Source organism: Bidens hawaiensis, unplaced genomic scaffold (genome assembly GCF_021521415.1).
Source record: "Bidens hawaiensis isolate Kalapana, Puna unplaced genomic scaffold, B.hawaiensis_p1.1 tig00035574_1, whole genome shotgun sequence".
In the NCBI taxonomy this organism is placed as follows: domain Eukaryota; kingdom Viridiplantae; phylum Streptophyta; class Magnoliopsida; order Asterales; family Asteraceae; genus Bidens; species Bidens hawaiensis.
This window is the reverse complement of record NW_027496196.1, coordinates 120,621-133,427: the sequence shown is the minus strand read 5'-3', so window position 1 is coordinate 133,427 and position 12,807 is coordinate 120,621. Positions and strand designations below refer to the sequence as shown.

Here is a 12,807-nt window from a genome sequence, read left to right as displayed (position 1 = left end):
CAATTAATACGTTACTTTCATTTGTAGTTGATATTCAAACCCAATATAAACATCGTATACGATCTGTAGATGCATAACCCCTTAGAAGCTATCTCTTGATCAAAGCCTTGTGCATTCGTGATGAAAAGTTTTAAAGCATATAAAAAAAATATAGAAATATTGATGTTCAAATATCATGTGATACGAAAATTTGTTCGAAAAGGCTTTAAAAAGGTTGCTCCAATTTGGCCGGTTAGTGAACAAGCCTAGCTCGAGACAAGGTTTGTTCGATCTTTGGCTCACTCAAATTAACTCCAAGTTTTAATACTTTATAACCAAGAGATTCAATCTTTTGAGTCAAGCTCTCCATTATTACTACGTCAATATATATTTGCATCAAAATGTATGATTTTTTTTTGGCTAAGTTCTAACAATTAGTATAACCGATCGAGAACTTTTTTTTATCAAAGTCCTGACAAATTGAATATTTTCAATTATCCCCTTCACTTTTACTTTATCTGCATATGAATACCTATGTATTCTTTTATAACATGTAGCCCGTACCCTTTATCTTTTCAACCCAGAGACAAAGAATAAACAAAAAAAACTTCAACTAAGATAAACTTAATTTGTTATGTTTAACTAATATAACTTATCATGTTTTTTTTCTTTCTTTCAATATATCTGTATATCTGTACATACATATAGCAAGAAGTTTGTGTGTTTGGGTTTAATGTCAACTTGTTAGATTTTGTCTAAACTTGTTCGAGCTAGATGCATGAACATATTTAACTTAATAGTTGGTTCAGATGGGTTTGAGCGTTTGAGGGTTGGAATCTTTTATTTTTATGTGTGTTTAAGTGTGTACGTAGTTTGGTTATTTTATGCCAAGATTAAAAGTGATAGGACAAGATGATATATGTTTTTGTAGTTCAATTTTAATTTTACGTTGTATTCTAATTTTATAAATCTAGAGTAAAAATACGTTAACAAAAACTAAACAAAAATATGGGTTTAAACGTTGATGTTTGTGTTAACTTGTAAATATGTTTGTCGCAATTAGATGCATTGTTTGAGGATTTGATCATGTTTAGGATTGTTTAGGATTCATGTCAACTTTTTGGGTTCAAGCAAGTTCGTGTTGTCAACCAACTAACTTGACTAGTTTAGCCCCTTAGAGCATTCTCGACAGGTTCTTTATTTTATAAATATTTAAAATCCACTATATTTTGTCTCTCATTTTTAATTAAAAAATATTTTTTTGCACCTTTATCACTGTTATTTTGTCTTTATTTCTTTCACTCACAACTACTTTTAACAAATCATGAATGAGTGTGATGAAATAATTAAAATTATATCGTAATTGCAACAAATTATTAAACAATTAATGTATCACCTGAAATAGTGTGTGGATTTTTTTTTTTCTTTTGTTTTTTTCAATCCATTCTCACTGGTATTTGATCGTTCTAATTATAAAAAAAGTTACTTGACAAAAGGTTAGACTATACATGTAGAGATTATGTTTCAATTCACACCGTATGATGATGGCATCTCAACAAAACAATTTTTCAGGTGACTTATGGCTGTTTGATACATGTTTCTTTTCGGGTCTCTGTCAAAATTAGAAAGAAAAAAAAATAATAATAATTAAATGAGTCATACTAAAAATTATTTAAAAATAAAGAAAAGAAAATTAAAAGAATACTCTATTACCTAAAAGTTAGGTTTATATGCAGGATAAACATAATTACAAATTGAGATTAGCAATTAATCTGATCGCTAACGTAGATTGTTATTTTAAATAAATAACCCTAGCTTGTTGTTATTGTTAAAAATGTTATCTCCGTATGTGTGCTCATCTGCGTTATTCATAGTAACTATATTGCCATTCGAGAAAAAGGTAGCACCATATTTAAAAAAAAAAAGATAAAGCATTCAAATAAATGAAAATGGACTTCAAAAATGTTACTTTTATAAAAATAGTAATGATCAAATTAGTTAGACTGTCTAAAAAGAATCCATATCACATTCTCAATTGATGATAGAAAAGGGGCCTAAGAAGTAAGAACAGCAAGACATGTCTATTCTAAATCATTTTCTTGGTGGTACCATTTACATAAATTTGATCTTAAACATGATTACACTTTATCAACTTCAAATATAATAGATTTTTTTCATTATATTAATGCAAAATAGAGTTGTGACGTTTGGTGATAGTACTTGTTGCACCATAATTCAACAACTTTAAAACCATATATTAATTTGACCTCACCAAACCCCTCAGTATCAACAACATGTCAAAATAACTAAAATTAATCCATCAGCTGAATTGTTGACGATGAGGCACTCTTTTGTAGTGCTTCTAGTTCTACGACCACTTCCTCCATGCTCGGCCTGGAACGCGGATTCTTCTTTAAACACCTTACGGCTAGCTTAGCCAACGCATGTGCCTCATCCAAGGGTTACTTCCCTTCTACACTCGTGTCCATTAGCTGGTTCAGTTGAATGCACTTGCGCCATTCAGCTCTTTCTCTTAATTCCACCCTTCTGCCCAACACCACCTCTAGAAGGACCAGACCGTAGCTGTAGACATCGCATTGTGGTAAAGTACCAACTACAATTACAATAAACATATGTAAATGATTCTATAAAAGCATTCATAGGTTTGGTGAGAAATGTAAAGAATATTGTTAGCATACAGCCGGTAGCTCCATATACAGGGTCAATATATGAGCTCAACACTCGGCGGCAGTTTGGATCGTAGTTGGGACGCCTCCTAAAACCATATAGCTTAGGATTGTGGTCCTGTACGTTAAAATAAATGATGAACCATTAATCAAGACTAAAACATTAATATACCAAACCATTATTTAATCTCAACACTCACAAAATCAAGCAAAACTTTAGAAGGATTGAAATCAGCTTCATAGCCCCCCTCATCTTTTGAGATTTTTTTTGGTTCTCTTACATGTTATATTTAAAACAAGGTATAGTGTATATACTCACCATCCATTTGGCCTCATCGTCAAACCCCCGTTGGCGCTTGACACAAACAGCGACTCCAGCTCTGGGGCGTGAAGGCTTAAACGATTGATTATCTATCCACCCTTTGTAAACAGTTTTCCCTAACTGGCTATCAGTTTTGAAATTTCGTGTTGCCTTTCGAAGATCGGTCAATTTAAAGCATTTGAGAGTCGGAGTGACCAATGGAACCAAGCGAATCGGAGGGACACTTGAATCGCCTTGGTCCGATTTACTTCGGTTACTTAAACAAATGCCCATTTTTAAAATGATGGAAAATGTAAAGAATAAAGAGAAAGAATTAATGTGTTGGAGTATGAGGATTTGAGGAATGAATGAATTAATTAATACATGCCTTTAAATAGGCACCATAACACAGATAGACTAGAAAGAATAAAAGAAATGTAACATGCATTAGTTGACCATTACTAAAGACTTGGACTTTTAAGTAACTCATGCATTGACCCACTAATTAAGAATTATATTCCAACGATCACATCAGCGTATTTTAAGATTGCGCTTTGAATAATTAGTCTTCAATCTAGCATGGTACATGCACTGAATTCAAGCTGAGTTTGTTCACAGTAAAACACGCTTATGTTCTATGTCAAAGACAAGTGAATTAATAACACAAAGCTTATTACTTTACAAGGGGAAGAGAGGCGCCACACTAAACTATTTCAATACCCACCAATCTCATGATATCACCTCATTTACCTCATATACTGCCCTATACATACTTAAATTAAAGGCAACACTCCACTAAACTGCCTCTCTCTCGCTCTCTTCAACTTCATCGGGTTTTGTACCCGATTCGGGATTAACACACCCAATCGTGGTTAGTTGCACTATTTTAGATTTGAGGTCTAGCTGGTGATATTTGTCCATTAGTGGTCTTCGATGTTTTTGTATTGGGATATCAAGAGGGGCGCTAAATGAAATAGTGTTAAGTCTTGATCATAGAGCTTATGGTAATTGCCCGAGTAATTGTCTACAAAGACAATGCCAGTCAAATCGTTGTCCACGAGACACATATTTTTTATGCTCTATAAATATGTGAACTCACCAAAAGTTTTGCTGGCTGTTTTATGTCTATTGTATCAAGAAATTGAAGCTTTATAATCATAAAAAGAATCACAAAAAACTAGGATGCATTTTGATAGTTTTTATTTTATAGCGTATAAGATGTGGGCCATATTTTAAAACTTCGTATTTGTATAACTCTACTTTAAACTCTTGGTTTGTAATTTATTTTGGAAACAATGTGATGTAATCTTTTGTGACAAGATTTGCAATCCATATTAAAACTTTCATTAAGCAAACCATTAGCGTTTGTTTGATGTAACTAGTGACTATGACTGATGGCAATCGTTGCGCTCCGGCGTTTCTGTTGCCTTCGGGGTTATGACTTAGAGCAACTGCGGATTGATTAGTCAGCTTGGTTTATGATGTTGTTTTTGTGGCTTTAACTGAGGCCTTGTTCATCCATTATACTCACCATTTATTCTCTTACTATACACTTTCATATGCATATCTGATACATGTCTCTTGTACATAATCTTCCAAAATTGGGCGAGAATGAATCAGGGTCATTTGTTTAAGTTGTTATATACCTATAAAACTATAATATTTAGAGTTATGGTAATGTGTAAATGAGGTCGTTATGACATTCAAAAAATCGGGGGCTTGGAAGAAGCTTGGATGAAAACTCCACGGTGGCCAATTCAACAAGTATTAAAAAAATTCATTAACCAAGGGTGGCGTGACTCAAAATCTTCGGACGACAACTGGTACGTTTACACTACATATAAAAGTTTTGGGGCGAAACACGCATAAATTTACATTACTTAACAAGAAAACGGGGGTGGCCGGGGCCACAATACAAGCTTCCCCAATCCCCTCGGTAACTAACAAGATAATTATCTTGTGTTTAAGTGTTTGGGTATTAAATAAATATCATGTTCTTTTTTAAAGTTAAGGTCATTTTGATATAAAACTTGTTTGGACATAAATATACAACATGTTAAGAGTTGAATAATAATCACATAGAAACAATATTCATAGTTCGATAAGTTCACTCCAAGCCCTTGGATTGAAAACACATTAATTTGTTTCAAAAACTACTACTAAATTATACACTATGGCTCTATGCTATTGAAACCATATCCCAATCATCAAGCCACCAATTGACCCAACAACTCCATATATCTTTATTACTTTGATATGTTGTCATAAAAAGTAATTGATGTTGTGATAAAGTTTAATAGTGTTTTAAGGTCAAATTTATAATTTTATGTTATAAATCTATTATAAAAGGGGTGTATTTTATGGCAGGGGCAGATTCAGTATTGAGCCAGGGGGGAGCGTATGCACCCCCTCAAATTCGCATTTTCTTATATAAACTTCTACTATATTAGGTTCAGAGACCCAAGTATCCCATCCGTGTTTTTTTAGTGCCCCAAACTCAACTTTCCGAGCCAACTTTTCAAACGCAAGTGTAGTTTTTTTTTTCACAAAATAACAATTAAGCTTAGATTATTTAATTGTCTAACCACTTCATTAATTAATTATTAATATAGTGATATATTTTGTTAGTTTAATCTGACCATTATAAAAATTAGACCAAAATATGATAGTATGCAGAGTATCATTTCGTTTTTATAATTATGCACTATTTAACTTTAAATTTTTTTATTTGTACATAAGAGCGTTTTGTGTTGTAACAATTATGCAAAGGTTTTTATCAACTATAATATGTATTTTGTTATTTTGTTTTGGGTAAATTTATCGATTACATTTTTGTACGTGGTTTATTTAATGTAATTTCATTTGACCTGACCCATTTTGGTTTGACCCGTTTTAGTTTGACTTAACCTGTTCTATATTAACCGTTTTTTACACACTAGCAAAATTTTCTGGATCCGCCACTGTTTTATAGCGTCTGGTTTCTTCATGTTACTCAAGAAGTTTGTCTTGTAAAGATGTTCAAAGGAATACTTAATTATGGGTTTGCTGATTAAATATTTTCTGTTTTTAGAAGGTTCGAATAATGATGGATGTCTTGCTTGTTCAAAACCTCCTTTTTATTTATAGAAAATCTTAATGGCTATTGGTTACAATGTTACATTCAATTATCATTTTTTAAAAATTCAACGGTTAAATTAATCCTTTTACGGAATTTCGTATGCAGTATAAAAGATATTGACTTATTTATTCTTTAGTTAATTAATTAAAAGAATCAATTAACAAATTATTTAGTGTTTCGGTGTTTAATACTATATTTTATGTTGTTAAATTATAAATATAAAATTTTACTTGGGGTTCAAATAAGTTTTCATTGGCTTCATCCTCTGAAGTAGAAGTGTTTATGGTTTGGTTTGAAACCACAAAACCGTCTAAACCGGTTATCGATTTGGTTTTACGGTTGGTTTTTCTTAAATTTTGGTCGGTCGGTTTAAATATTTTCAAACTATAGCGAACGGTTTGGTTTGCGGTTTATACCGAAAACCAAACATATAAAACCGGACCGGATCGTATAGATTAATTATATTTAATTTTTTAACTATAATTTATATTATATGTATATATGCATTAAATTAGAAGTGTGAAATGTATTATATACGTGTATATAGCACATATTAACTATATTCTAACAATCAATTAAACTATGGCTAAGCCCAAATCCCAAATACACAAAGCATCTCAAAATAAGCATATCTGAATGCTTGAAGTTTTAAGACACTTTACCAACCGCCCTTATTTCTAAACCGGCTACTTTTGTCTTCGTCATTTTGTGTATTAAAGTCTAATATAAACGTCATTTGAATATTTGAAGAAAACGGTAACAACTCTAAAAATATGAAATTATTTTGGACATAAATACATCGATTCATATTTGTACATCAGACCACTGGTGGCGGTGGCGGTGTGAAGGCATTTTGGCCTATAACGCCGGGGGCACACCCCCCGGGCGTTTTGGGTTTGGTTTTTTGTATCGGCGTTTTGTGAATAACGCTTTGATGGGCACAATTTTTTTTAAAGTGTTACCATTAAAAACTCGGGGGTGGATCAGTGAAGCCCCACTACACCCTATGGGACTTAATCCAGAGCCATGTCATCATCTGCGTGTCGGTTTTATTTGGATCATTTGGGGCTCAACCAAACTTCATTACCCTTAGCCTAGGGCCATGTTTGGAATTCTCTGCCTTGCAACTCCTTTTACTTACATAAACTGTTTTCAATAAATCACTCCCTCCTAACTTACAGCTCATTTTTCCTTCTTAAAAACCTAAAAAGAAAAAAAATAAAAAATCACTTTACCCAAACACTTTTTTAACCGGAACATTGACAATGGACGGAAGTCGGTGGTGGTTTACGACAGAAGAAATCGACCAATTAAGGTCAGATGATTCGAGGCGGCGTCATCAAGGTCGGCCTCTTCTTATCAGTTATTATTTCATTTTGTTCTTTTATAACTTATGTTAAATGATTAGTTCTATGGAAAGTATACATCTCTTTTTTGTTTGCTACCACTAATTTTGTATTGTATTTGTGGTTTGGTTGTTTTGCAGGAAACCTTTCACCATTACACCCAAGCTGCTGTTTAGTGGATCAGGTCATTTACTAATTTCCACTCCTCTTTTATATTCCCGTCTTGTATATTATTGCTATTCGTTTAACGGGTCGGTCCGGGTATTACCCATCGGATTTTATGGCCATTCTGCTAATTACGGGTGCAAACTCGTGAAACCAGTTCTGCTAATTCGTTTAACGGGTCAAAACTCGTGAAACGAGGTCTGGTTTTGCATTTTATGGCCATTCTGCTAATTACGGGTGCAAACGAGCTGCGCCGAGCCCGGGCTCAACCAGGCTCGGGCTCAAGCTCGGCTCCTTTAGATCTTTATTTCTAACGCACGAGCTCGTTTACTATTTATTAACTAATTTCTATATATTTTTAATTATTTATATATTTGCTTTCAACTATAATTTCATATATAACATAATATACATATTAATTAGTTGTGTTTTCATAATATTATATATATAAATTAATAATTATTAAATATATTTGTATTTATTTATATATATAATTTATAAAAATTATATAAATGACATGCTAGTTTAGGCTCGCGAGCCGGCTTGAGCTCGATAAGTGAATCTCGGGCTCGCTTATTAAACGAGCTTACTTTTAAGCTTGAGATCGGGCTCGTTTAAGCTCGGCTTGATCGAGCTTTTTCACGAGCCGGTCTTGAGTAGCTCACTAGCAGATGGCTCGTTTGCATCCCTACTGCTAATGGTTCGGCCAGGCATTACCCGTCGGACCACATTTAAAACCCATGGAACACGTTTAACATAAAAATGTGCAGCCCACTTCGTTGCAGACTTGCTGCACATTAATATGATTTGAAGTCATACGGTTCTATATGCTATTCCCGTGAACACGTACCTGCCAAACTTGTACGGGACCGAAACCAACTCATTTCAAACTTGACCCAAACATGACAAATGAACGCACAACCCATTTAACTCAAAAAAATAAATAGTTATCTTAATACTTTTATATTTGCATGTTAATACACGTCACAGTCTTTTAGCCTTACAATTTTGGCACAAAACTTTGGCCACCAAAGTTTTGCCACAATACTTTTAGCCTTACAATTTTGGCCACCAAACTTTTGCCAAAATACTTTTAGCCTTTCAACTTTGGCAACAAATTTTACATTTTTAAACTCTTAGAATATTTTAGACTTTCAACTTTGGCAACAAAACTTTTACCAAAAGCAAATCGTACCGAAACTGGCTGACTTCTCGTCGCCTACCTGTTGCAACGCCTGGTAGCTTTCAACCATGTAATGCATTTAATCCGCTTATTCCACATTGCTGCAACTCTCGGGTAGAAATACTTGTTTTTTTTAATTCCAATCTCATTTCTTTCACATTCCGTGAACCAAATGGGCCCTTAGTATCACTTGAGACACGTTTAAAAACATATAAATAAAAGCACTCATTCCTCGAACCCGTCCGAGCCAACCATTTAGCTAAGCATAGCATGCCCTACTCCCTAGTATGCACTGATTTTTTTGTAATAGTTTATTTAGGATTTGAATTGGAAGGGAATGCTAAGAAAAATGAAGTTATTTTTTTAAATTAGTTTATGATTGTTTTGATAATTTGGTTATTTGTTGTGAATGTTTTGTGAGGCTTTTGATCTCTGCCAAGTTTTAAACATCATTTGAAAAACCGTATAGAAGTTGAACTCTTGGAAGCCAAGGGACTTTTTGTGCAATTCTGAAATTCGACAACAGAATATAAAGAAGAGATTAACTTTCTGGTTTAAGTGTGTTCTTCGGGAGAAAGTTTCTAATCTTCCATTTCTAGGCTTTGTTCGTCTGAGTGATCGTTTGATTCGACAACGCCTATAGCGCGTATTCGTTGTTGCTTCTGCTGTCCAGATCGGTTGTCGCCGTTGCTCCTGCTGTTCAGATCGGCGGTGGTCGTTGCTCCTGGTTCGGATTCTGTTGTTGTCGTTGTCGTTGTTGTTCGGATCGATCGTCGTGGTTGTTGCTGTTCAGATCTGTTGCCGTTGTTTCTCCTGCTGTTCCGATCGGTTGTTGTGCCTGCCGCTGTTCAAATTTGCTGTCGCTTCGTTGCTCCTGCTGTCCACATCAGTTGTCGTGGTTGCCGCTGTTCAGATCTGTGTTTGGCGTTGTTTAGATCTGTTGTTGTCGTTGCTCCTGCTGTCAGATCAGTTGTCTCGGTTGTCGCTGTTTAGATCTGTTGTCGTCGTTGCTTTTGTTGTTCATATCTTTTGTCGCCGTTGCTCCTGCAGTTCAGATCGGTTGTCACTGTCCAGATCTGGTGTCGCCGTTGCTCTTGCTGTTCAGATCTGTTGTCACCGTTGCTCCTGTTCATACCTTTTGTCGTCGTTGATCCTGCTGTTCAGATCGGCTGTCGTCGTTGGTCCGCTCTTTCTTTTAGGTCTTCTTTTGGTAAGTTTTAAACTTCCGTTTGTACATACGAAACAATCAATCGAAAGTTCTATCATGAGTTTTGGTCTAAACCTATGAAATCGAGAATGTTTGTAAACGCCTACTGTTAATTTTACAACTTAAATTTTTTACAGGTGGAAATCGGAAACATACCGTGGAAGAAAACCTGTATCTCATGGCGTTTGATTTCTATATACTTCATCTGGTTCCACTTTCACCACAATAAAATGACGTTTTTCTTAGCTTTAAATTTGAAAGAAGACGCCAGGTTCCGGTATGATCCTTGTTATCTAACCTTTTTGTTTAAATGATTTTTAGTTATAAACCTTTTTATCTGTATGACAATTAGTATTTAGTAATATTAATTTCCTCACAAATTTGTCTAAGTGTGAGCTTAGAGTTCAAATCATGGTTTAATTGGTTAAATCGGCCTAAAAATTCCTAATTTGAAATGTGTGCTCAACTTCTAAAATCTTGATCAATTTTGGTTAGAGTTCAAATCATGGTTTAAATCGGCCTAAAAATTCCTAATTTGAATGTTGTGCTCAAATTGTGTGGTCAGCTTTCAAAATCTTGGATCAATTTGTAACTCATTGTTCAATGACATCATCGATTTGAGATCCTCGTAAGGATCTCCTCCTTTGTTTCTCGATTTTAAACACCTCTGATTATATTTTAAATACATTACTAAAAGAGTAAATGCGGAATACCTACAAGTTATATATGTGACATATTACTAAGCTTTTTTCTTCTTGGTTGGATGTCTGTGTGAGTATACACGTAATCTCTATATATATTTAATAACTTCCCTTCATCATTGATCCATCTATGTTAAATGTAACATTGCTCGTTTTGATGCTATTATTAACCTTATATAGCGACTTTTCAACTGTATTCGAGTAGTCTATGTACGAGTTGCAGGATGGTCTATGATTGATTGTTTTGTTTTGATTGATTCACAATATTATTATATTTATTCTCTTACTATATTAGATTGACATAGAAGGAAATCATGATGTATAATGCTTTACTGTTAATCACATTGCAACATCTAAGTTTCTCACAACACTTTCATAATTGTTTCATGTTCTAGGATCTAGTCATGAGACTTGATCAAGCAAGGAAGCTGCCAAAACACATGGGATGTGTCAACATCGTGAGCTTTAATGCACGTGGGGATATTCAGGTCGCTGGTTCAAATGATACGAGAGTTGTACTTCAGGATTGGGGATCTGGATCTATTGAACTCTCCTTCGATCCCGGCCATAATAACTATATCTTTCAAGCAAATATCATGCCATAAACCGATGACTGGAGCATTGATACTTGTCCATGTCTATCAGCAGCACAAGTAACAATGTTTCGGTCATCGGTTTTTGACATGATTTTACTTCAAAGGTTGTGCTATTATGGCCTTGATTGAATGGGAGTTTAATAGATCCGGAATTCCAAACTTGCAGTACAACTCTCATGTCAGCAGAAGCTGTGAGGAAAGACATAATATCCCCATGTGCATAAAACTCAATGTGTTCACACATCAAAGAAGAGCTCATAAGCTAGCCAATGAACCTGCGAGTCCACACGTCTTCTATACACGTGGCGAAAATGGATTAATTCAACATGTTAGTCATCATTAAATCTAATTACCATTCATTAAATTCTATATTCAGTTCTTAATAGTTATTATACTTTTCCAGTTTGACTTAAGGACATGAGAGGCCACATAACTTTTCAAATGCCAACAGTGCGGGGTAGAATTTCACACTTGTCGTTCATCTGAGTGCTGTAGCATTTGATTCACTAAACCCCAATATATATGTGGTGGCGGGATCAGATGAATTCACTAGATTATATGATATCAGAAGCTACAGATATGATGCTTCAGCCGCATTTGGCAAACCTGTTGACCATTTCTATCTCGAGCATTTATTACCAGTGATGGAAAACTAGAGAAAGATCATAACAGAAAATACCAAACAATGTATAATTTGAAAATTTGTTGATATTGAGCACTTGTATAACCTTGTCAGTAAATATAAATTTTTGGTTTGATTTTGCCTGTATGTATATATTTAATGTATGTATATATTTTATGGATATATATAAATAGGGAAAATGGTTTTTTCTTGAATTTCGCCATTTTTAATATTTATTTTACAAAATTGCATCTGGTAAGCGACCTTAAAACAGTCGTAGACCTGTCGCAAAATCTCAATGGCAAAACAGTTGGAAGCTATTAGCAAAATTGTTGTCACAAATTCGTGGCAAAAAAAGCCGCCGCCGCAAACCGGCTGCAAGATTTGCAACACAAAAAATAATTGTTTAGTTCAGTAGCGATGAAGGTTTTTGTGACTGCTATTTTGGTCGCAATTGGCCAGTTGCGACCAAGATGGCAGTGTGAATGTCGGGCCAAGATGGCAGTGTGAATGTCGGGTTTTCTGGTAGTGGTTCATGTGAAATGTGAGAGAATTAGCAGTTTATGGGAAATGCACCCGGACGGGTGTGCGGGGGTTTTATTTTTATTTCATTTAAATATGTGGCGGAAGAACCGGAAGCTGAGACTCGAGTTTTGTGCAACTCCTATTCTGTTTAGTATTTAGTGTGTTCTTTGTTTGTTCATTAGTTCATCCATCACAAAAATCATTCTTCTTATGTTCTTCCTTTGGGATTGGAATTCCGATTTTGTTAGCTGTTGCATCAATGGTTGAGCTTTCTCTAAACTCTACATATCTCATTATGTCTAGGACGTTTAAAGTCCCAAGTATTAAAATTGTTGTCGGTATTTTAATAGGAGAGATGATTTTTGATCAAAGAGTTT

At 34.5% G+C, this 12,807-nt stretch overlaps 1 protein-coding gene across 1 annotated transcript; it reads right to left on the bottom strand.

The window, feature by feature from the left end:
• Nucleotides 1-2,441: 2,441 nt before the first annotated feature.
• Nucleotides 2,442-3,261, bottom strand: LOC143587576 (putative serine/threonine-protein kinase PBL11). The gene is made up of 3 exons (XM_077068827.1): nt 2,986-3,261; nt 2,679-2,784; nt 2,442-2,593 (listed from the first exon to the last, which is right to left on the bottom strand). Exons 1-3 carry the CDS (start codon nt 3,259-3,261, stop codon nt 2,442-2,444), a joined length of 534 nt encoding a protein of 177 aa, XP_076924942.1.
• Nucleotides 3,262-12,807: the final 9,546 nt, after the last annotated feature.